At 43.7% G+C, this 25251-nt stretch overlaps 1 protein-coding gene across 1 annotated transcript in view; it reads right to left on the bottom strand.

Annotated features, from left to right (window-relative positions):
• Positions 1 to 25251, bottom strand: part of LOC142312156 (uncharacterized) — a 186704-nt gene that overhangs the window by 89337 nt on the left and 72116 nt on the right. Inside the window, 2 exon segments of the mRNA XM_075351058.1 lie at positions 19392 to 19449; positions 20089 to 20172. Of these exon segments, the coding sequence (XP_075207173.1) occupies positions 19392 to 19449; positions 20089 to 20172 (142 nt within the window).

Raw genomic sequence — 25251 nt, 5'->3', positions numbered from 1 at the left:
ACAGAATATCACGAAGCCTGCGAAGGCTTGGTGTAGCATTGACTTTGGATTTCTGATTTGTATCATTTGGTACAACATGGATGTATGTTCTAATATTGTAATTCCTTTGAAAATTAATAAAATCTTAAATTGGGAAAAGATATATGTGGTGGAAATCAACTGTTTGGGCACACGGCAGGTCTTGGAAGGGAAGGAGTGCAATTTGACTGCAAAATTAGCTGGAATCAATAGCGGACACCATGTTGCATTAGGAGAGCCCCTGAGGTGCCTAAGCAGTGGAGGTCCCCCACAAGTGACCCCATTCTGGAAAATAGACCCCTCAAGGAATTTATCTAGATGTTTGGTGAGTACCCTGAACCCCCAGGTGCTTCACAGAAGTTTATAATGTTGAGCTGTGAAAAAAAAAAAAATACATTTTTACCACAAAATTGTTACTTCAACCACATAGCTTTTTTTTTAACAAAAGTAAAAGGAAAAAAAGCAGCATAAAATTTATTGTGCAATTTCTCCTGAGTATGCTGATACCTTATATGTGGTGGAAATCAACTATTTGGGTGCACAGCAGGGCTCGGAAGGGAAAAGGTGCCATTTGACTGAACATTTGGCTGGAATAATTAGTGGACACTATGTCGCATTTGGAAAGCCCCTAAAGTGCCTAAACAGTGGAGGTCCCCCACAAGTGACCCCATTCTCGAAACAATACACCTCAAGGCTTTTATCTAGGTGTATATTGAGCATTTTGAATCCACTAATACTTCACAGAATTTGATAAGCTTAGGTTGCCATATTAAAAAATTTCATTTTATTCACAAAAATGTTTCTTTAGCATCACATTTCTCACTTTTTCAAGAAGCAACAACAATACGTGGACCCCACAGGTTGTTATCCAATTTCGTGTGAGCGCAGGGATACCCAATATGTGGCCAAAAACCTCTGGATAAATGGGAGGGCTTGGAATGGAAGGAGCACCATTTGAATTTTGGAAAAGTTTAAATAAATTGCGCGCACCATGTCACATTAGCAGGGCCTCTTGGGTACCTATACATTAGAAACCCCCCACAAGTGACCCCATTTTGGAAACTGGACCCCTCAAGGATTTTATTCAGGAGTATAGTAAGCATTTTGAATCCACAGGTACTTCACAAAAATGTTGCTGTAGCAACAATATTCTCACTGTTAGGCTATGTGGCCATGATCCAGCGACACGGCGTCTAGTACACAGTGTCAGCCTTCCTGCAGAGATGTGAGTGTTGTCCACGGGAGAACGCAGCTGCCCATGCCCACGTTTGGGTTCAGGCTGCTGTGGACTTTAGTTCTATTCTACCTGCAGAGAACACTCATCTCCGCAGCATAAATTGACATGCTGAGGCTCGGGAAGCTGCACCACAGGTCGGTTTATGCTGCGGAGAAAAGCACAGTGGGCATGGGATTTCTGAAAATCCTTCCACTGTGCTTCTACTGCACAACGCAGCGTTATGGATGCAGGGAAAACACTCTGTGCCCAAAACGCTGCAAACCCTGATTTTGGGCACACTTCGTAAAATGCTACAATGGATGAATGGATAGATGTCAAACATATATAACATCCCACCCCCTGCATATTCTAAGCTGGCGCCCTTTAGTGCCTTTCATGTGGCACTAAAGGGTGCCTAGCCTTGTATTTAGCCCAAAAAGAAAAAAAAGAAAATAAATGACGTGGGGTCTCCCCTATTTTTGATAGTCAGCTAGGATAAAGCAGACAGCTGTAGCCTGCAAACCACAGCTGACAGCTTGACCTTGGCTGGTGATCAATTTGGAGGGCTCCCCAAGCTGGTTTTTTTTTTTTTAATTATTTATAAATAATTTAAAAAAAAAACCAAAAAAAATAAAACGTAGGGTCCCCCCAAATTAGATCACCAGCCAAGGTGAAGCTGACAGCTGGGGTCTGGTATTCTCAGGGTGGGAAGAGCCATGGTTATTGGACTCTTCCCAGCCTAAAAATAGCAGGCCGCAGCCGCTCCAGAAGTGGCTCATCCATTAGATGTGCTAATCCTGGCCCTTCGCCCCAACTCATCCCGTTGCCCTGGTGCGGTGGCAAACGGGGTAATAAATGGGGTTGATACCAGATGTGTAATGTCACCTGGCATCAAGCCCAGCAATTAGTGATGTCACGACGTCTATTTGATACCAGACATAACTAATTGACAGTAATAAAAAAAAAATTGACAACAAAAAAAAAATTTATTTGAAAAAACACTCCCCAAAAATATTCCCTCTTTGACCAATTTATTAAAAAAAACAAAAAAAAAAAAAAAACAAACGGGTCCCTGCTGTAATCCATTGTGAAAGTCCCGCGGCGATTCTGGACCTTCTAGAATATAGGGGCACGTTCAGGGAACGTATCCCCCATTTTCTAGGAGTGCAGATCCTCCATTTGAGGAGAGTGGGTGCAAAGAATTTGCACCCACTCTCCCCGGGTCACAGCTGCAGAGTGCGAGCAGCAGCCAGCGTCTCTGAAAGCAAACCAGGAAACTGAGCCGTCAGCCGCGCTCTGCACGTATGACCGACGTCTGCTGTGAAGGAGGAGGGGGCCGCAGGGGATCAGAGCTGACAGGTACGGGGCACACCGGGGTGGGAATAGGGGGTGACCTGGCAGGACCTGGGGAGCAGTTTTCTGTCGTATGTGTGATAGCACATGCGACAGAAACCAGAGGAACAGGGTAAATGCGGCCGGCGCGCTGCTGTGCGCGCAGGTGTGCGCGGCGCCATGTTAGATTTTCGGGAGGAAAGGGGGGTGGGGGACACTTTGGCGGGAACGGGGGACCGGAGAGGACCGGGGGATGAGATTTATCTCCCATCTGACATGTTTCTTTATGCCAGATGGGAGATAAATGATTTTTTACCGGCGCGGTCATTTAATGTAAGGTGATCATCGGTAAACGGTGTGTACCGGTGATCACGTGAGAGGGGACCGGAAAAACCGGCCAGAATCATGATCTCCAGGGTCTCAGCTACCCCCGGCAGCTGAGACCCCGTAGATTTTCCGACTCTGGGGGGCGCTAGACCCTTTTTTCCGACCGCCGTTAAAAAGCGGCGGATCGGAAGAAGTACCCTAATTTTTTGCCGTTAAAAGGCGTATCGGCGGTTGTTAAGGGGTTAATAATCTAATTTATTAATTATTACGATGATTTGGTTTAAAGGTATGTGGATGATTTATGGCATTCTGTGTTTGATATATAATGTATTGAATCATCCTTTTTTCTTTTTATAGAAAGATTGTAATGCAGATTTCTGTGGTTTAAGTGAAGGTTGAAAAGCCATTGAAGTAGTTTTCAATTATAAGGTTACACATGATATTTATAGTATTCCCAATTAGGTATAATCAACACAATGTGACTTTTATGCCTAAATGTAGAGCTCCGGAGCCCCACACTTTTTGAATTTAATTATGTTTTGGATAATAGATTAAAAAAAGGGGGGAAAAGATGATGTGGAAAGTCACACCTATTTTTAAGTTTTTAATTTGTTCATCGATTGAGTTTTTCTATTAAGTTGTCTTTATATTTGTATCTGTAATGGAGGATACAGCAGATATACATATATCTCATGAGTGCTCTGCTGTAACAAAAATGGTCAGGTTTTGAACATGTCTGAGATGATTCCATTGCTAATGCAGATTTTGAGTTTTTCCGTATATGGATCCAGATACCAAGATGGTGGTTGATTCTACACTGGATATGCTGAGGTTACGCAACATGAGGTAATAAAAATCGAACCACTCGCTCCTCTCCCATCAGAATAGGAGAACGAGATGAAGATTTGCGATCGCTATGGTTCGTAGAGCGGAGGGGGGTAAGACAGTCAAATGTGGATATAGGTAGCAGATATTTTCTAGTGTGACGTGATAAACCTATAAAGACCGTAGAGTGGGTGTGAGCCCAGGTGGAGGCTCTCCTGTTATGTAAGGAGTCAATGACTAATGGAGCCGGATGAGATGCTCGCACAGGTGCAGACAACAAAGAAGCAGTGAACGGGCCTAGAGTTGAGAGTCCTTTACAAATACAGACCAGTACCATACCTCGGTGGCACCTGTCATGTCGTCCGTGACATCTATCACGCCTTGTGTTCTTAAATCCTTACAGGAACAAGCGATTCAGCAAGGAACGGAGTGTGAGACGCAGAGAGCCAGCTGACTGAGGAAGGTCTGTGGATAAAGGGCGGTAAGCTTTCTCTGCCATTAGCGCTCTACTCAATAATGGCCCAGGTAACCAATGAACACGTGACAAAGACTGTTATAAATGTGATGGTGGACAAGATATGGGCACCACTGCTCAGTACCCAGGTGGAACCACCACAAGACCAAAACGATCAGACGCCCAATATTTTTATAAAATTGCAAACTTTTAATTGTAATATAGTGCACATGAGAAAGGTGTAGCAGAATTAGTGCAGGAACTTTAAAAGCCCCAAAGAAAGGTCACAGATCCCTCATATTGTAATACCTATAATTGGTAATTAACATTCACCCAGGTATATATATAAGATCCACTACGTGTCACTCTACAACCAATGATATGACCATATATGCACCCGAAGGATTCAATGGTCAGGATAAATCATGGGTAAGATAGATCAAATACATATATTACCTATATAGATGCCAACAGGTCAATCAGTGGATGCCAGGAGAGGAAGGAGGGATACCGCGACTCCTTCCTCTCCTGGCATCTAATTATAGGTATTACAATATGAGGGATCTGTGACCTTTCTTTGGGGCTTTTAAAGTTCCTGCACTAATTCTGCTACACCTTTCTCATGTGCACTATATTACAATTAAAATTTTGCAATTTATAAAAATATTGGGCGTCTGATCGTTTTGGTCTTGTGGTGGTTCTGTCTAGCATATAGCGATTAGCCCTTTTGTGTCCTGTTCTACATGGTGGTTTTCATGCTATTGAATCAATTAATCTTGAAACAGTATTCATGTATTGATGTGTCCTATACTATTAACCATGTGTAGATGGTTGGTGTTAACAATATATATGGTGTTCTGTTTTACTGTGTTAACCAACCGGGATGGACTACAAGCCTTTGAGACTACTTGGCTTAATCAAGTGGACCATGTTTTTGGTGGAGCAGGATCTAACATACAGCAGGACTCTGCACAGGGTTTAAATGCGTCATTCTCTGATATACAGCGGATGTCCATTAAGCGTACACGACTATGGTGGAATCGGGCACTATTAGAGCAATATGTGGCCCGTAAACTCATTCCTAGGGGTTTGCGGATCAGGGTAACACCCACCTTCAATGTAGATGATGAGACCTTTATTGAGAAGTGGGAGTCAGCCTGTAATTTTTGCTCATTTACACTAATGAATCTATTGATTGACTTGGATAATACATCTTTGACCAAACTTGACCAGACCCTTGATGGGAAATTAAGCGAATTTAGAGCTAAATATTCATAGGATCAACTGAAAGAATATGAGGATAGACTGGCTAAGAAAATTGATGGCTGTGTTAAGAATATACATCATACTCAGACGGCCAAGATTAACAGGGATCAGTCTGATTTTGCCAAGAAATTAGTATATCTATGGAAACGATCTACTGACCCTGTTGGGGTATCGGAAAGGGCTATGTCTATGTCTTCGACCAGCTCTTTTGGTGAATTCTCTGATGCATCCACCTCCTCTATGAATACATGATCTGGGGCACGCTATGGTGGAGGAGCTTCTGGTGGGTCTGCGCCCAGGCAATATCAACCAGGATATAAAAGACAGGAGAACAAGGTACTGAACCTTAGTATGCACAATTTATCTGCTATGGATGTGAGGCTGTTGGAAAGGGGTCTCTCCTCCCCAGCCTCAGGTTTTGACCTGATCTCCACAATAAAAGCTTTACATATCTTTGCAAGATCTGTAATATTCAAAAAATACTTTTTTGATGATTCCTTACATACCCTATTCCCTACAGAAAAAAAAACAGGATGCGCCGAGAACACTCCAAGAGTTGTCGGTCGAACACAATCTTCCCATTGATGGTAAGATCCCTTCCTCTATTGCTTGTAGATCCAAAAAATTCCCTTCTTTATCAACATGTACAAATGTGGACATGTTTGTACGGGTAGTATCCCAGGAGTTAGAAAATATCTCTCCTAGGATTGCGAGAGATAATTTAACTAGAGTCGAGAAGGAGAGACTTAAGGAGTTGATATCTTTACCTCATGTAGTGCTGAAGCCGGCAGACAAGGGGGGGGTAACGTCGTCATCTGGCCAACCTCTTAATATGGCCGAAAACACACTTCCGCATAAAAAACGTACATGTGACACGGTCCGTTTTTCGGGTCTGTGTTCCGTTTTTTTGGGGCGTTTCTCCGGTGCGTATGGCATCCGTGTGATGGCGTATGCTATCTGTGTTTGCGTGTAAAATGTCCGTGTCTGCGTGTAAAATGCCCGTGTATGTGTACGTGGAATGTCCGTGTGTAATGTCCGTGTGTGTGATGTTAAATGTCGTTGATACATGTCGGCTGACAGCAGACAGAGTTGCGCGATGAGCATGAACTCGGGTGAACTTCACCCGACTTCATTGTCATGCCGCGGCTTTGTCTGTGTGCTGCGTACTGATTAGCGGTCACCCGTGAAGGATTCACCGATGACCGCTAATCCCCTCAGTGACTGAAGTGAGCAGCCCTCTCTCATACTTACTGTTCCCCGATCTCCGGCGCGGCGCTGCACGGCTGTTATAAAAACTCCGGCGGCTTTTACTATTTTGAAAATGCCGGCCTTCGTGGAGCTGACAGGAGCGGTGGTGTCTGCTGCAGCTCCGGTCACCTTCATGAAGCAGAGCTGGAAGTGACACGGGACCTCCGTGGATTACGCCGGGCATGGAGGGGTTTTTCGGGCTTAATAAAGTGTTGAACGAGAGTATTTGTTAGTGGTTTTTATGGCAAATAAAAGGATTTTTTCAGGTGTGTGTGTTTATTTACTGTAACTTACAGATTACTCATGGAAGGTATCTCGGGGAGACGCCTGACATGATTAATCCAGGATTTAGTGGCAGCTATGGGCTGCCATTAACTCCTTATTACCCTGATTGCCAACGCACCCGGGCAAATCGGGAAGAGCCGGGTACAGTCCCAGAACTGTCGCATATAATGTATGCGACAATTCTGGGCGGCTGATGACTGATATTGTTAGGCTGGGGGGCTCCCCATAACGTGGGGCTCCCCATCCTGAGAATACCAGCCTTCAGCCGTATGGTTTTATCTGGCTGGTATTAAAATAAGGGGGGGGACCGCACGCCGGGTTTTTTAATTATTTATTTTACTGCACAGTATAGACACGCCCACCGGCAGCTGTGATTGGGTGCAGTGAGACAGCTGTCACTCAGCATGGGGGGCGTGTCTGACTGCAACCAATCACAGGCACCTGTGGGCTTGGAAAGCGGGGAATACGAGATTGATTTAATGAGCGGCCGGCATTTTCGAACTAATTGTTGCCGCGTATTCTCTGCACAGCTGTTCCTCACCGCGCTGGTGATCGGGGAGCGGTAAGTATGAGCCGGGGGAAGAAACAGACTGAGCGCCAAAGTAAGTATGACTGCGAATATCATGAAAAAAGGTAAGTATACTGAATTAAAAAAAAAAAAAAATTACATCGTTAGTTTAAAAACGCACACGGATGAAACGTGCTGAACATGGACATACTCCGTGTGCGGTCCGTGCAGGCACGGACCCATAGACTTTAGCGGGTCCGTTTTTGCGTGCTGCTGGCCAAAAACGGACATGTCGTCCGTGTCGAAAAGCGCACACACGTACTTACCACACGGACACACGTTCCGTGTGATTTTACGCGTGTGTGCCATTCTCCATAGAGTAACATTGGTCTCCGTATCTCCGTGTCTCCGGTACGTGCAAAAACGTACCAAATGCGTACCGGAAACACGGATGTGTGTTGCAGGCCTATGAGAGGGAGGCCTTTCGCCAGCTCAATAATGCAGTATGTTATAAAAAACTAACATTTAATCCATTATCATCTTTTAACACACAATTAGGCAAAATTTTGATTAGGGCCAAAGATGACGGCATTATCTTCAAGGAGTTGGCTTCAGCACTACAGGTGGGGGAACCTACCATAACCACTCTCTACCTTCTCCCAAAAATTCACAAAAATCCTGACGCCCCTCCAGCGAGACCAATTATCTCTGGACGGGGTAATTTTCTTGAGAATGTGAATAAGTGGGTCGACTCGGTACTACAACCTCTTGTTGGGAGTTTACCATCATACATCCACGATACAAGCGACTTTTTGAGGAAGGTGGATGGTCTATTTGCTGGCAAGGATACGTTGTTGGTTACAAGAGACGTTGAGTCCCTGTATACCAACATCGTACATAGTGATGGCCTACGAGCTGCCAAGTTTTTCCTGGATAGTACGTCCAATCCATTGGACTTTAATGAATTGGTGTTGCGTCTTTTGGAGTTCTCCTTGACTCATAATTTTTTTTTTTTTAAAGGGTCCTTCTACTAACAGCTCCAGGGGACTGCAATTCCTGGGGCTGTGGGAGAGGGACCTTCCTTTGTCAGATCGGGAGTCGTTGATGGACCGCGTCCTCTTTTGGTCGCGGTACATCAACGACATTTTCCTTAATCCGGCAGGGGTCCTTAGATGAGTTACATCAGTTTATGTCGCGGTTGAACTCCAGTGGACGCAACATCTTCATTACATACCAGTGGTCTCATCAGCAGGTGGAATTTCTGGATGTCCTTGTCAGGAAGGACGCGGATTTTGTTTTACAGACTGACTTGTATCGAAAGCCAACCTCTTCGAACACCCTATTACACACGTCATCCGCACACCCCAAATATATAATCCAGTCAGTCCCCATTGGCCAATTTCTTCGGCTACGTAGAATTTGTTCCACCGATGCAGACTTTGAGAGACAGTCCTTGGACCTGATGGAGAGATTCAGGGAGAGGGGATACAGCAGACGTATGATAAAAAGAGCCTATCATCGTGCAAAATATTCACACAGAGACCAACTGTTGTATTCCAATGTTGTCCCTGGACCCTCCAATCAGGTCCGATTTATAACTAACTATAATTCCAGTTTCAATCTTGTGAGGTCCAGGTTGGAGCGTGCCTGGCCTATATTAGTGGCCGATCCTACATTAAAGAAGGTCCTACCAAGTAAACCTAAAATCACCATCAGGAGAGGGAAAAACTTCTGCGACATGTTGGTGCATAGTCATTATGCAGTGACCAATAAGGATAGAACCTTTCTGGGCAATGCAGGACCCAGTAGTCGTAGTGGCTGCTCTCCCTGTGGTGGATGTGTCGCCTGCCCCAACATATGTCGTGGAAATACCTTTGCTGATTCCTCGGGCAGTAAGAGTTACCGTATCAGAAAATTTATTACTTGCTCATCTAGGGTAGTAATTTATTACGCAACGTGTCCGTGCCCGAGGATATATGTAGGATTAACTACCCGTCAGCTAAAGGTTAGAGTACGCGAACGTGTTGGGGATCGAGGCGACACCGAGCCAGGTGGATAGGACTATGTTAAAAACCATCCCTAAACATTTTTTGGTTCATCATGGGTCTAATAGTGCCCAATTTAGGGTCCTGGGAATCGACCAGATTGATCTTGGTATTAGGGGTGGCGAGGTGAGCGAGAGGTCGGCTCAGTTAGAGGCCAGATGGATATACAAGTTGAATACTGTAAATCCCTCTGGCTTAAACGAGAATCTTAGTTTTGCGTCCTGTGAGGATTCCCCGCTTGATGGATGCCCTGTGCAGACAGTTTGTTTGGGTGGGTTGCGGTATCCCTTCTTCCTCTCCTGGCAACCACTGATTGACCTGTTGGCATCTATATAGGTAATATATGTATTTGATCTATCTTACCCATGATGTATCCTGACCATTGAATCCTTCGGGTGCATATATGGTCGTATCATTGGTTGTAGAGTGACACCTAGTGGATCTTTTATATATATACATGGGTGAATGTTAATTACCAATTATAGGTATTACAATATGAGGGATCTGTGACCTTTCTTTGGGGCTTTTAAAGTTCCTGCACTAATTCTGCTACACCTTTCTCATGTGCACTATATTACAATTAAAATTTTGCAATTTATAAAAATATTGGGCGTCTGATCGTTTTGGTCTTGTGGTGGTTCTGTCTAGCATATAGCGATTAGCCCTTTTCTGTCTTGTTCTACATGGTGGTTTTCATGCTATTGAATCAATTAATCTTGAAACATTATTCATGTATTGATGTGTCCTATATTATTAACCATGTGTAGATGGTCGGTGTTAACAATATATATGGTGTTCAGTACCCAGGTGGCCAGACACATCCATTCTTGTAAGATGTGTGCCTATTAAGGTAGAAAAAACTGTAAAGACCTCATAGAAACACCCCCCTCATTCGCTCTACTGCTCCGGTGATTGCAGATTAGTCATATACATCTACTATAGGTAGGTTTATAAGAGTTTTGTGCGTGTTGTGTGAATTTCTTTTCAGGTCTGCTCTGAAACATATCCAGTGTGGAAAATGTTACTGCTGAAAAACTCATGGTGCTGGTGGTATGTAAAAATGGAGTTTCTAAAAGTGGTAAAATTGCATATTCTATAGCAGAGGTCATTATAGAGATCTTACAGTATCTGGGGATTAGCAGCTATTATGAACAGGCTAGGAAACTGGCTACGCTAACGGTCCTCACCTGGGGATGCCCCTGATGAACTCTTCTGCCAATGTGAAGAGGGAAGAAACGCGTTGGGCTTCTTTCATGCTAAGTGTTTGACAAATCTGTGTTTATTTTTATTAGTCTGAGTGTGAATTGGACAGTGGAGGGTCTGTGATTGGACAATATCTCCTCATAACTTTACCTGGCCTTATTACTATTATATTTATACAGTGGGTACATGTTATACATGTGAGATATTCACTTTGTTTTAGGGTTTGGTCCTTGAATTCTCTATATCATATTGACTTAAGCTATCAAACAGCTATGTAAAATACAGAGTTTGAATAATTAATCTTTGGGAATGAATTGGATATATATAATTGCATATTGACGCCTATTTATCCCCTGAATCTCATGGTTTCTATATTCCCTACATTAGCAGCACGTATTAGCTTAGCAGTGTAGGGATAGGGAGGGTGAGCCGTCGGTGAGCGGGGGCGTCAATTCGCCTTATAGGGTGCCGACCTCCGCTGCGAGGTAGGGGTAGTTTAGGGCTATTGCCCCAATCCATGCCCCTCCTTTTTTGGGATATTTAATTGTGTCTATAGTTACTCACATGGGTGTATGTATGTTTGGAATTTTAATGATTATAACATAAAAATGTAACGATCCACAAGATAATGGTAAATGCTAGCAAATCATGTAACAAATGTTCATTTTTCCTTTTTCTTAACAATTAGATCTTTATATAAGATACTTTTGGTTTAGTACCTACAATGAGATTATATTTCTCACAGATACTACAGATATAGTGTGATGTCCTGACCAGTGATGTATGAGCCTTATACAACTGCCTATATAGTGTGTTAAACATGTGTATCCTCCAATTCCAGATCCTAAATCAGTGTCAGAAGCACGTGGTCCCAAGCCAGAAGACTGGGTGATCCTAAAAAGACAAGTCAGAATGATCCCCGAGTCAGAATCAGATGGGCCGATCCAGCTTTTCCCGACCACAGCAACTTCCATGAAGCTTGAGGGAAAACCCATCTGGAGACAACAACCGCCGTAAAAAGTCCATCGTACCAGCAGAATGAGGGTCACAACACACATAGTGCTGGATTATCTCACATAAAACCTTATGGAGAATTTGTAGATTGGGGATGATACATGGGAAATAATCATGATAAAAGGAACAATGGGTACAGGAACATTACACAAATAAGGGCTCATATTGGGAAAAATATCATCTGACCTGAACCAACCAATTAGTTTAAGGGTTCAAGTGACTTTTTAAGGATAACATACACTTGTAGGTAACTGGTATTGTCTTATTTTGTTGGTATTGGAAGCCGTAAAAGTGCTACTCTGTGTTACTGAAGGTAATCGGATGCAAGTGTAAGGAAAATCTTGTTAAAGGCCTCCTGGTGATAGATTATGGACTCGAGACAAGAAGAGATCCATTAAGGCCCCTTTACACACTGAGACTTTCAGCGATCCCACCAGCGATCCCAACCTGGCCGGGATCGCCACAAAGTGTCTGGTGAGTCTCTGGTGAGCTGTCAAACAGGCAAACCTGGCCAACGACGCAACAGCGATCCGGACCTGCAGAACGACCTAGCTAGTCAAACACTGGAAACGAGTGATGTGTCACAATATCTGTCAATCACTATTCTCTGTCCGTCGGTCTCTCCCTCTCGGTCTCTATTCTCTCTCTGTCGGTCCGTCACTATCTCTGTCCCTCTCTCACAGTCTGTTGGTCATTTTCCCCTCCTCTCTCATACTCACCGATCCCCGGCTCGGCGCTGCACGGCATTCACACTGCTACGGCGGCTTTTACCATTTTGAAAAAGCCGGCCGCTCATTAAACAATTTCGTATTCCCTACTTTCCCTGCTCACAGGCGCCTATAATTGGTTGCAGTGAGACACGCCCCCACGCTCAGTGACAGGTGTCTCACTGCACCCAATCACAGCAGCCGGTGGGCGTGTCTATACTGTGCAGTGAAATAAATAATTAAATAATTTAAAAAACCTGCGTGCGGTCCCCCCCAATTTTAATACCAGCCAGATAAAGCCATACGGCTGAAGGCTGGCATTCTCAGGATGGGGAGCTGCACGTTATGGGGAGCCCCCCAGCCTAACAATATCAGTCAGCAGCCTCCCAGAATTGCTGCATACATTATATGCGACAGTTCTGGGACTGTACCCGGCTCTTCCCGATTTGCCCTGGTGCGTTGGCAAATCGGGGTAATAAGGAGTTATTGGCAGCCCATAGCTGCCAATAAGTCCTAGATTAATCATGTCAGGTGTCTCCCTGAGATACCTTCCATAATTAATCTGTAAATTACAGTAAATAAACACACACACCCGAAAAAATCCTTTATTAGAAATAAAAAACACAAACAAATTCCCTCATCACCAATTTAATCAGCCCCAAAAAGCCCTCCATGTCCGGCGTAATCCACGGACCTCCAGCGTCGCATCCAGCTCTGCTGCATGCAGGTGACAGGAGCAGCAGAATACACCACCGCTCCTGTCAGCTCCACGCAGCAAATGAAGACAGCCGCGCGATCGGCTATGTCAGACTGCACGGGTTCTCCTGTTCTTTTCGGTGCCATCTTTACTGTAGTCAAGAAGAGATTTCACATCCGACTGTGTCTGGTGTGATTTCTTTACGCATGCATTTGATCCACACCAATTAGGCCAGGCAGTAGGCAACTGGTGATCTCTGATTAAGAGTTCACCCTAACAATCATAGTTTCTCTCGGTGGGAGAAAATTTGCGGGAAAAGAAGGCACAAGGACGAAGTTGAGTGAGAGACGGAGTACCTTGTGATAGCACTGCCCCCACTCCAACCTCGGATGCATCGACTTCTACAATAAATGGACGCGTAAGGTCAGGCTGAACCAGAATCGATTCTGAGGAGAAACATTGTTTTAATTTAGAGAAGGCATGGATTGCCTATGGCTTCCAATGAACTACATCAGCCCCCTTTTTAGTCAAATCGGTGAGGGGTTTGGCAATCTTGGAAAAATCCCTAAAAAATTTGCGATAATAATTTGCAAACCCAAGGAAACGCTGCAAGGCTTTCAGGGACTTGGGTTGCCCCCACTCCTTAATCGGCTGTAGCTTAGAAGGATTCATGCGGAAGCCTTCTGCAGACAATATATAACCCAGGAAATGAACCTCATCAACAAAAAACCCCACAAATTTCATACTTGGCAAACAGGGAGTTCTCCCTGAGTCTCTGGAGTACAGTGCGTACATGTTGGACATGTGACTTAGCATCAGGAGAATAAATCAGGATGTCATCCAGATAGACCACCACAAACTGACCACAGATATCTCTGAAAATGTCATTGACAAAGTTCTGAAAGACAGCAGGCGCATTACTTTACCAAAAGGCATTACTAGGTACTCAGTGTCCCTCTGGAGTGTTAAATGCCATTTTCCACTCATCTTCTCTGATGCGGATTAGGTTATATGCACCCCTGAGATCCAGCTTTGTGAAGCACCGGGCTTCTGTGAGCTTGTTAAAGAGATCCGGGATGAGTGGCAGGGGGTACTGATTCTTTACAGTAATAGCGTTAAGTTCACGGTAGTCAATACAAGGTCTGAGGCCACCATCATTTTTCTCCACAAAAAAAATCCAGCGCCGACTAGTGACCTGGATGGTCTGATAAACCGTATTCTCAGACCGTCTGCTATATAATCTTTCATGGCCTGACGTTCTGGACCAGAAAGATTATAAATCCTACCTTTGGGGAGTCAGGAATTGGGGACCAAATCTACGGGGCAATCATAATCTCTGTGAGGAGGTAATTTTTCAGAGTCAGAAACAGAAAACACATCAGCAAAATGCCGGAATGCATGAGGTATGAGGACAGGTTCAGCTCTAGTCAGGTTAACAGATAAAGACATACATGTCTCCTGACACACAGAGCTCCAGCGTACAATCTCACCCTGGTGCCAGTCTATGACCGGGTTATGTTTACGCAGCCATGGCATGCCCAATGCCACTGCCGACGTCAGGTTCTCAAGAACAAAAAATGACACCGATTCTACATGCAAAGCTCCAACAAGCATGGAGATCTCTGGGGTTACAAAATTAACCACACCCTGAGTGAGGGGAGTATTATTAATGGCAGAGATTTTAATGGGAGAGCTTAGCTTCTGCAAAAACAAACCCAGCTCTTTTGCTACATCAGAGTTTATGAAATTGGCTGCTAAACCACAATCAACAAAGGCCTCCAGCCACACAGCTTTTCCCTCATGAGACAATGAGACAGGTAACATTAACTTTATAGGGTCTGCAGGGAGTACCTGGGCACCTGAGTGAGTATCCTGGGGCCCACTCAGGTGCTGCTGCGGCTCTGGAAGCGATTGCCTCTGAGATCCAGGCTCTCCATGATGGGCTCCACAACGTGATCTGCTCCCTTGAAGTCGACGGGACTCTGGACATGATTAAGGAGGTGCTGCAGGAGCTTGAACTTGGGCAGACTGGAGGTCTTGCACTTGCTGTGCAAGTCCTTGAATCCAGCCAGACAGGGTTAGTACTTGGTTTATCACAGTTTGTAGAGGATCCATTTTTTTTTTTTGTTAGTGGGCCAGAGATAATGTAACGCCTGCCTGGATCCACAGACACAGACGGGCTGTAATGGACAGGCTAGAGGGAAGCCATTCACCAAGTGGACGTAATCAGCAAATGAAGCAGAAGTCAAAATTCGGATCGGGCAGTGAGGTACATAAACGACAGGCAGAAGGGTAGTCAGAACACAAGCAAGGTCAGCGCACAGGAATCAAAATACAAACAGCACAGGAACCAGGAATACAAACTATCCCTGGCAGTGGTCACATGACAGGAGGGGGAATAAGAAGGGTGTGGTGTCTTTCCATTGGCTGCAGGTGAATGATGGCAAATTCAGCTGGAAGACACACGCCACCTACAGTCAGCCAGTGGTACTGCAGGTTCCAGGGAAACAGCCTAGTGGATAAGCGGAGCCTGTGCTCAGCAGAGCCACGGGCACCGACTTCTCTCCCATCACCAGCACTATCCATGGTGGGAACATGGTGTCGCCTGGCGATTGGAGCAGAAGTCGCAGGAGCGGACTCCGGTGGAGACACACACACACATATACCCCTTAAAACATAAATTAACTGTACTTTATCATTTGATCTTTGGGAAATGGAGTTCAATTTCCCTAGCCATGCCAAGTTTCCCAAGCCACACCCAGGCCCAATTACTGCCACACCAGTTCTCAATCAAGAAATCACTTATATAGGACCTGCCTGACAAAGTGTAGTAGACAAATAATCCTCAACAGTTAGACACCATGCTGCGATCCAAATAAATTTAGGAGCAAATAAGAAACAATTGTGATCCATCAGTCTGGAAAAGGTTATAAAGCCATTTCTAAAGCTTTAGAACTCCAGCGAACCACAGTGAGAGTCATTATAAATTAATGGCGAAAACATGGAACAGTGCTGAAACTTCCCAGGAGTGGCCATCCAAACAAAGTTACCCTAAGAGCCAGTGACAACATTTCAAATAAGTCACAAAAGACTTTGCAACAACATCCAAAGAACAGCAGGCCTCATTTGCCTCAGTTAATGTTAGTGTTCATGACTACACCATAAGGAAGAGACTGGGTAAAAATAGCTTCCATGGCAGAGTTCCAAGATGAAAACCACTGCTGAGCAAAAAAAACAAAGGCTTCTCTCTGCTTTGACAAAAAACATCTTGATGATCCCCAAGAATTTTGGAAGAATATTCTGTGGACTGACGAGACAAAAATTGAACTTCTTGGAAGTGTATGTTCCATTATATCTGGCATGACATGTCAGAAATGGAACATCAAACCAACAGTTAAGATTGGTAATACTGTGATGGTCTGGGGCTGTTTTGCTGTTTCAGGACCTAGAAGACTTGCTGTGGTAAATGGAACCATGAATTCTGCTGTCTACCAAAAAATCCTGATTGTGAATGTCTGGTTCTCTGTTACCGCAAGCTGAAGTGCACTTGGGTTATGCAGCAGGACAATAATTCAAAACATACCAGCAAGTCCACCTCTGAATGGCATAAGGCCGCTTTACACGCTACGATATATCTAACGATATGCCGTTGGGGTCACGTCGTTAGTGACGCACATCCGGCCTCGTTTGACATATCGTAGCGTGTTATGATCCGGAACCATGGAAGACCCACCATAAATCATTGGTTAAAGGTGACAAGAGCAATGGCAACTAATCTGGCCGCCATCCCCTTACTAACCATCAACACTAGAAGTAGCCGAGGGGTGAACTAACATCCTATGCACCGTGAACCCAGACGGAGAACTAGCTATCCTAAAGGAAGGAAAGCTGAATAACTCTATGCCTCAGAAAATAGATAAATAATAGCAAGCCCCCCACATTCAAAGACTGCAGTGATATAGGAAAACACAATACACAGATGGATGCTAGGATTAGCAAAAGGTGAGGCCCTACTGACTAAATAGGACAGGATAGGAAAGGGACTGATGGTGGCCAGAGAAAAACCCTACAAAAATCCAAAAACATGATAGTGCAAAAAGCCCTCAGATCGCTAGATTTGAACTCCGTCCTATACCAGGCGCTCTTGTCATACCAATGAACAGAAAGCAGGAACCATACAAATTCAAGAAGCAACAAACACATGGACTTATAGGAGCAATACTCCAAACATAGCTGCAGGGAGCTTCCCAGCTAAGCAACGAGAGGGAAGATCCCTGCATGCAAATAAACTGACAATAACCACAGCAAATGACAAACTCAGATAAAAGCAAAAGAATCAAACAACAAATAAAGAGCCAAGCACTTATCTGGGGTAGATGTGGTCTGGAGTAGGATGAAGCAGGCTGGTGAACAAAGAAGAAGTGACATAGCCTGCCAGCAGACCAGGGTTTAAATAGGCAGAGAGTTAGCAATGGAAACGCCCATTGCTCAACACACATGGTCTCTGTCCAAACCATTCCTGGCCACAAGAGGGAGCCTCACAGCAGCAAAAGCATAACTGACATTCACAACAGTAGCGTGTAACACAAATGAGCGACTGTGAACGAGCAAAAATATTTACCTTATCGTTGCTCGTTGACACGTCGCTCATTTTCAAAAAATTGAACGTCCTTCTGTGCTCTGGTAGTTCATCGTTCCCGAGGCAGCACACGTCGCTCCGTGTGACACCCCAGGAACGATGAACTGCAGCTTACCTGCGGCCGCCGGCAATGCAGAAGGAAGGAGGTGGGCGGGAGGTTTATGTCCTGCTCATCTCCGCCCCTCTGCTTCTATTGGCCGGCCGCTGTGTGACGTCGCTGTGCCGCCGAACGTCCCTCCCCCTTCAGGAAGAGGATGTTCGCCGCCCACAGCGAGGTCGTTTGGAAGGTAAGTATGTTGGTTAGATTGGCCCAACTAGTTATTAGGCTTAGGGAGCAATCACTTTTTCCACACAGGGCCTTTATTATTAAGGGAAAAGAAATCCAATCCTAAAGACCTTCCTTTATGAACTGCATTTTGTGTTTACTTGTGTTATCTTTGTCTAATCATTAAATTTGTTTGATGATCTGAAACATTTAAGTGTGGCAAACATGCAAAAAGTATAAGAAATCAGGAAGGGGCGAACACTTTTCACACCACTGTTAAGTGTAAAGTGTAAGTAAAATTCATTTTTGTTAATATCCTTAAAAATCTCCAATAGTGAGGACTCATCACCAGACCAAACAAAGACAATATCATCTATGAACCTACGCCATAGGACCAAGTTCTCAAGAACCACACCACCAGGGTATATGTGGGTATCCTCCCACCTACCTATATACAGGTTTGCATAAATTGGTGTGACCCTGGTCCCCATTGTTATGCCCCATTGCTGGACATAGTAGTCTGCTCCATTCCTAAAATAGTTCTGCGTTAAAAAAAAATCATCTTTACTTTAGCGCTCTTTGTTATGTGTTTCTTGTACAGTTTGTCAAAATATATGGTTTCTCTCCATATGAAATTTTCTTGGTGTACAACAAAATATGAAGTTTAAGTAAAACACTTATCTTCTACATTGCTTCTCCCCATGAGAGATTTGTGATCTTGAATCTTTCAAAAAGATGACATTTCTGGGTAATACATTTTCCATTCTGAACATGATAACGGCTTCTCTCCCCCATATGTAATTTCTGGTGTTTAACAAGATATGCAATACTTAATATTGAATGTTCTGAAGACGTGCTTCATAATGTTTAATTCATATGACTTCTTTTCATATTTGCGATGTAGTTTTGGTTGATTTATATTAGACTTGGTCTAGTTAATTTTAAATCACTGTGTGATGTACGTTCCGCACTTACCCTGATAAGGAGCGGATCTGACGTCCATTATCACAAGGACTTGTGAAAGCACAAGCTGTGCGAAACAGCCCGTTGTCCAAAGTCCTAGCCTCCCTCACCTCCCCTGTACCCGTCCTACCACATGTAAGAGCAAGGAAAACAATAATAAAAGAATCATGCTTTCAACTCCGGTGAGTGCTGCCTTTTCTGTCTACTTTGGATTTACTTGAACTAGCTTCTGTGGATGTGCACCTGGAGAAGGCAGACTCTTTCAGCTTTAACTACAGCTTTTTCTAAAAGAGACTATCCATGCCCGGTTGTTATCTTTCTGATTTTGTTATCTATTAAATCTCTCCCACATTTTGAACATAAAAACTGCTTCTACCATGTGCGAGTTCTTTGATGTGCAATAAGGTGTGCTTTACTTGCAAAACATTTCCCACATTACATAGTTACATAGTTACATAGTTACTTAGGTTGAAAAAAGACCTAGGTCCATCTAGTTCAACCTTCCTCCACCAGTTCTACATTTAGTCACTAAGTCATTTATAACCAACAATGTTTTGTGTACTGAGGAAATCATCCAGCCCTTTTTTAAAAGCTGTTATAGTATCTGCCATTACTACCTCTTGTGGTAGGGCATTCCACAGTCTGACTGCTCTAACTGTAAAGAACCCTTTCCTATTTAGGTGTCAGAATCGCTTTTCTTCCACTCGCAGTGAGTGCCCCCTGGTCCTTAGTACTGTCTTTGGAAGAAATAAGTCATGTGCCAGTCCTTTATATTGACCACACATGTATTTATACATATAAATGAGATCTCCTCTGAGACGTCTTTTTTCTAAGCTAAACATATCTAACTTTTTCAACCTGTCATCATATGGGAGGCCTTCCATTCCTTGTAATAGTCTAGTTGCCCGCCTTTGAACTGACTCTAACTTCTGAATGTCCTTTTTAAAATGTGGAGCCCACAACTGGATCCCGTATTCCAGATGTGGCCTTACATTCTGAACATGAATATGGCTTTTCCGTTGTGAACTCTCTGATGGTTAACAAGCTCTGACTTCCGTGTAAAACATTTCCACATTCTGAACATGAAAATGGCTTCTCCCCTTTGTGAACTCTCTGATGTCTAACAAGCTCTGACTTCCGTGTAAAACATTTCCCACATTCTGAACATGAAAATGAAAATATACACCCGTAAAAGATAGAGGTCAGCGCTAGTACCCCTATAAACCAATAGTTTTGCAGCTAGATTTAAGGCAAAACACCCTCACTATGCCTGGATTAATAAGAAATGGTATAAGACATACATATAAGGAAATTACTTATATGTGTAAAAAATCTGCCCTAAACTAAGGTTATTATTGATTGAAATTTTTTTTTAGTTTTATTTCAACTTTAAAATGGGGATTTAATTTACTATTTATAAAAGTTACAATGCTCCAATCAAAAAATACAATACACATATATTGCACAGTTGTAAAACATACACTTTTTTTTTAAGTCAGATACATTTTTATTATAAGTTTTTCATTTTAATATACATACCATTAAAAATAAACATTCCCCCTCCCGCTTCCGGTCGACAGTCTCATCCCCCCACTCTTCGCATTTCTCTTCATTTATGACCCACTACGTTCTTGCACACTTCCTGCAATCTGTTCTCTCCTCTCTAGATTCCAAATATCCTGTCTTTCAATAATTCCCATGATGCCAATCCTGGAAAGTCTAGCCACTTACTCCAAATCTTCTCATACTGAGTTCTTCTCCCCCTTTTAAAATAAATATGTTTCTCCATGAGAACAATATAATTCACTTTTTCAACATATTCCTTACGTGTCGGTGTTTTTTCAGTTATCCAGTACGATGCAATTAATTTCCTTGCTGCATACAACAATCGTGCCACTGCCAGTTTCTCTTGCTCCTCCGCCCCCACTTCATCCACATACCCCAGCACACAAACCAGCAGATTTCTTGGTAGTTCCACTTGCATTACTGATTTAATTAAGTTCAATACTACACCGCAAAACCCTTGCAAACACAGGCACTCCCATAACATATGTATGATCCCAGCTTCTTCCACACCACATTTTGGGCATTTGGAATCCGTTCTGACTCCCACTTTCTGCATCCACATGGGGGTTCTATAGACTCTATATATAACATATAACTGTGATAACCGTTTCGCCTCACTCAGAGATATTTTAGTTACATATTGCAGAATAGACTCCCACTTCTCCTCCCCGATATCTCCCACATCCTCCACTCACATTGCATATGCTCCAATTTGCTGCCTCCCCACAGACATAGACAACAGTCCTCCATACACCATTGATATGCATCCCGCCGTTCCTCTCTGCATTCCCAGTATATTAATCACGCTATTCGACTGTATACTAATTGGTGTTCTTCTATTTTGTGATTCACATGCATGACATAGCTGCAAATATTTATAGAACATACCATGTCCCAACGGGAATTCTTTCAGAATCTCCTCAAAGGTCTTAAATATATTTCCATCCATCACCTGGGAAAGGTACCAAATACCAATTCTCTATTGCCCAAATTCCTTAAAGGATACCAACGTCTGGATGTTAGGGTTATCCCATATGGGGGTATATCTAGTGAACCCCATTATCCTTCTTACTTGTTTGATCTTACTCCATACTTTATCAACTGTGTAGTAGGGTATGATGCAGCAAAGACACGAAATTTTCCCGCCTCCAAACTAGCCAGCAAATGACTTTTTCCCATCACATACTGCAGTACTTTCCCCACCGATGTCTCAGATCCCGCTTCCCTCCATCCGACCAAGTGCCGTCCCTGAGCAGCCAAGTAGTAACACCATGGGTTCGGGAGAGCCAGTTCCCCTTCATCCTTCGGGTTCTGTAGATACTCTAACTTCATTCGTGGGCGTTTCCTTCCCGAAATTAGATGCCGGAAAATAGAATTTATTCTATAAAATCTGTTTTGTGGTAGCCACACTGGGGCGTTATGGAGAACGTACAACAATTGGGGCATAAGTATCATTTTGATTAAATTAAGTCTCCCTACCACCGTAAGATATAATTTAGACCAGGCTGAAATCTTTTACTTGAACTTGAGCAAGAGGGGGGTAAGATTAAGTCGTTCATAGTCTGTCAATTTGTTAGATATTCTAATGCACAAATATTTAAACTCAGACACCACCTGTACTGTCACCACAGGTCACCACTATACTGGAAGGCGCTTCATCTATTGGCATTAGAACCGATTTGTCCCAGTTTATACTAAGCCCCGATATCCTTCCAAACTTAGATATTATTCGCATTACTTCCTCCAAGGAACTTCCTGCATTTTCCAAAAACAGTAACATATCGGCATATAGGGCCACTTTCTCCTCCACCCTCCCATATCTATACCCTACTACCCCCGTTGCCTTCTGTATCACTGCCGTCAATGGCTCAATAGCCATGGCAAACAACAAGGGAGACAGTGGACAACCCTGCCTCTTTCTCCTAGAAAGAGAGAATCCCTCTGACATGCTTCCATTCGCCCGAACTCTGGCCTTGGGGGCGGAATATAGCAGCTTCACCCATCTAATATACATTTCCCCAAAGCCAATCATCCGCATTGTGGTCCATAAATATTCCCACTCCACATTCTCAAAAGCTTTGGCTAGAAAAAGAATCACCCGCCGCCCCCTGTTTTCCGACGATACTTGCATAATGAGGTATACTCTCCTAATATTAGTTGCTGTGGATTTATTAGGCATAAACCCTGCTTGATCCGAGTGAATTAAAGATGTTATGACCTTGGTAAGCCTATTCGCCAGTATTTTAGTCAATAGCTTCACATCCACTGTCAGAAGAGATATTGGCCTATATGATCCTGGCAAATATGGATCCTTGCCTTCCTTAAGAAGCACCACAATTATCGCCTCCTGCATAGACTGCATCAGCTCTCCCCTCTCCAAACATTCATTATATACTCTGAGCAGCACCGGCAACAAAACCTCCCTATGCTGTTTATATACTTCCGCCGGAAATCCATCCACCCCCGGCGCCTTATCATTCGCCATATCACTCAGAGCCATCTCTAGCTCTTCCAGATCAAATGGTTCATCCAGTAGCTCTCTGCATTCCCTTGAGAGGACTGGTAATTGGGCTCTACTCAAAAATTCATCTACCTCCCCCACCTCCGGGTGAACCTTGATTGAGTACAAGTCAGAATAGAATGTTTCCAATACTTTCAAAATCTCCGGGGTATCCGTGACCTCCACTCCCTCTGCCGAACGCAGATGCGCAATAAACGCCGGTTCCCTCTGCGCCGCAGCTATCACCACCAATAGATGTCCCGCTCTCTCTCCATTTTCAAAGGACTGCCTAGTCTGAAATATTTTCATTCTTTCCGCAGCCTGTATAGTCAAACTAGTAACCGCTTTTTGAGTTACCTTCATCCTAGCTTTTGCCGCCGGTGTGGGATTTAAGATTAAAGCCTCTTCCGTCTCCCCTAATTCCTGGAATGCAAGCTGATCCTGTCGTTTCGCCTCCGACTTGACCTTAGATATTCCCCTTATATATATAGTCCCCTCAAGTATGCCTTCAATGCCTCCCAAACCATGCTAATAGACGCTGACCCTTCATTAAACCTAAGGTACTCCCTTAGACTCTCACCAATGCCCCCCCTCCGTCCACTAACTGCAAGCAGAAAGGAATTAATTTCCACAGGGGTCTATTTTGGTTTCGTTGGTCCCCTAAGTCTATTTCCACCCCCATAGGTGAATGGTCTGATACCGTTCTTGGGTAATATTTCACGCCCACTACCAAACTATGCATAGCCTCATTACCCAGGGCCAAATCTATATGCGAAAGGGATGAAAACGTAGCCGAATAGCAGGAGTACTGATACACATCCGGATGCCTAGTCCTCTACAAGTAAATCATCGCCGTTTCTTTAAGTAAATTGCCAAACGGTGTACGATTACGTCCCTCCTTTCGTGCCTCATGTCTCCCTTTATCCCATTGCGAATTCAGAACATTATTAAAGTCGTCCATTGTTATAAAGGGAACTCCCGGGAAATTTGCCAATACGGTTATCAAATCATAAAGAAGCTTACTACAATACGGCGGAGGTATATATAAGGATATAATTACTACAGCCCTTGTCCCCAACCTACAGGATAAACAGACATATCGCCCATCCTTATCCATAATGACCTTTAAACATTCAAATCTCGTACCTAAGCGAACCAATATAATGGCCCCCCTAAAGTATACAGAATACATAGAGTGGTACCCCACTCTAAGCCACAGTCTATCCAACAAATGCAACTTCTCCGGTACCATGTGTGTTTCCTGCAAGCAAATCAGGTCAGGTTTTTCTGTACGCGAATATTGAAATACTGCTTTCCTTTTGATGCCAGAGGCTAAGCCCCTGATATTCCAACTAATAAGCTTAATACGCCCCGCCATTTGCATAACCAATTAATTCTCACCCTTTTCAAGCTTTCTAATAGGTCAAATGAGACTGTTGACCGGCTCTCCCACCCCCTACCCCTCCAATACAAACACCCACTCAACAATAAACATATGAACAGCATATCATTGCCGCCTGGCCCCTTCGCAACAGGGACGGAGGGCATATTTTCGCCTTGACAATTTCGCCCGATACCTTGTCCATCTTTTGCCTGGGCTCCTCCTCTCTCCTCTAATATATATATATATATATATATATATATATATATATATATATATATATATATATATATATATATATATAATATATATTAGAGGAGAGAGGAGGAGCCCAGGCAAAAGATGGACATATGGACATATATATATATATATCCCAATTAACCATCCACATCCCCCAAATTAAGATCTCCAGACGAGTAAACAGCTCACACCTGTTTGACCTACACGGTATCCGGCTGTCCATGAAAATTGCGATGCAGTCCTGCCATGTTTCTGTAATGCATCTTTCCACAGATCTGTGCATTCAGAGGAGGAAAGAGGAGGGGGGAAAAAAAAAAAGGAGGGGGGGAGAAACACCCTCCCCCCTCTTTCCGCCCCTCCCACCCCCCATGTCCATATTTGACAACCATACATTACGTGTCCAGAGCTTATTAGAGAGTCCCGCCTCTGGATCAAGGTGCTACTTCCTCTCTTCTTTACCAGAAAATCTTCCCCTTCTAGATTCCATCAAACAGATAGTTAAATTCAAACTTCCAGGGAGGGAAAGAAAAAAACAACAGAAAATTCAAATAG

The sequence above is a fragment of the Anomaloglossus baeobatrachus genome, chromosome 5 (genome assembly GCF_048569485.1).
Source record: "Anomaloglossus baeobatrachus isolate aAnoBae1 chromosome 5, aAnoBae1.hap1, whole genome shotgun sequence".
Classification (NCBI taxonomy): domain Eukaryota; kingdom Metazoa; phylum Chordata; class Amphibia; order Anura; family Aromobatidae; genus Anomaloglossus; species Anomaloglossus baeobatrachus.
The sequence above is the reverse complement of the archived record's forward strand: the minus strand, read 5'-3'. Positions and strand labels throughout refer to the sequence as shown.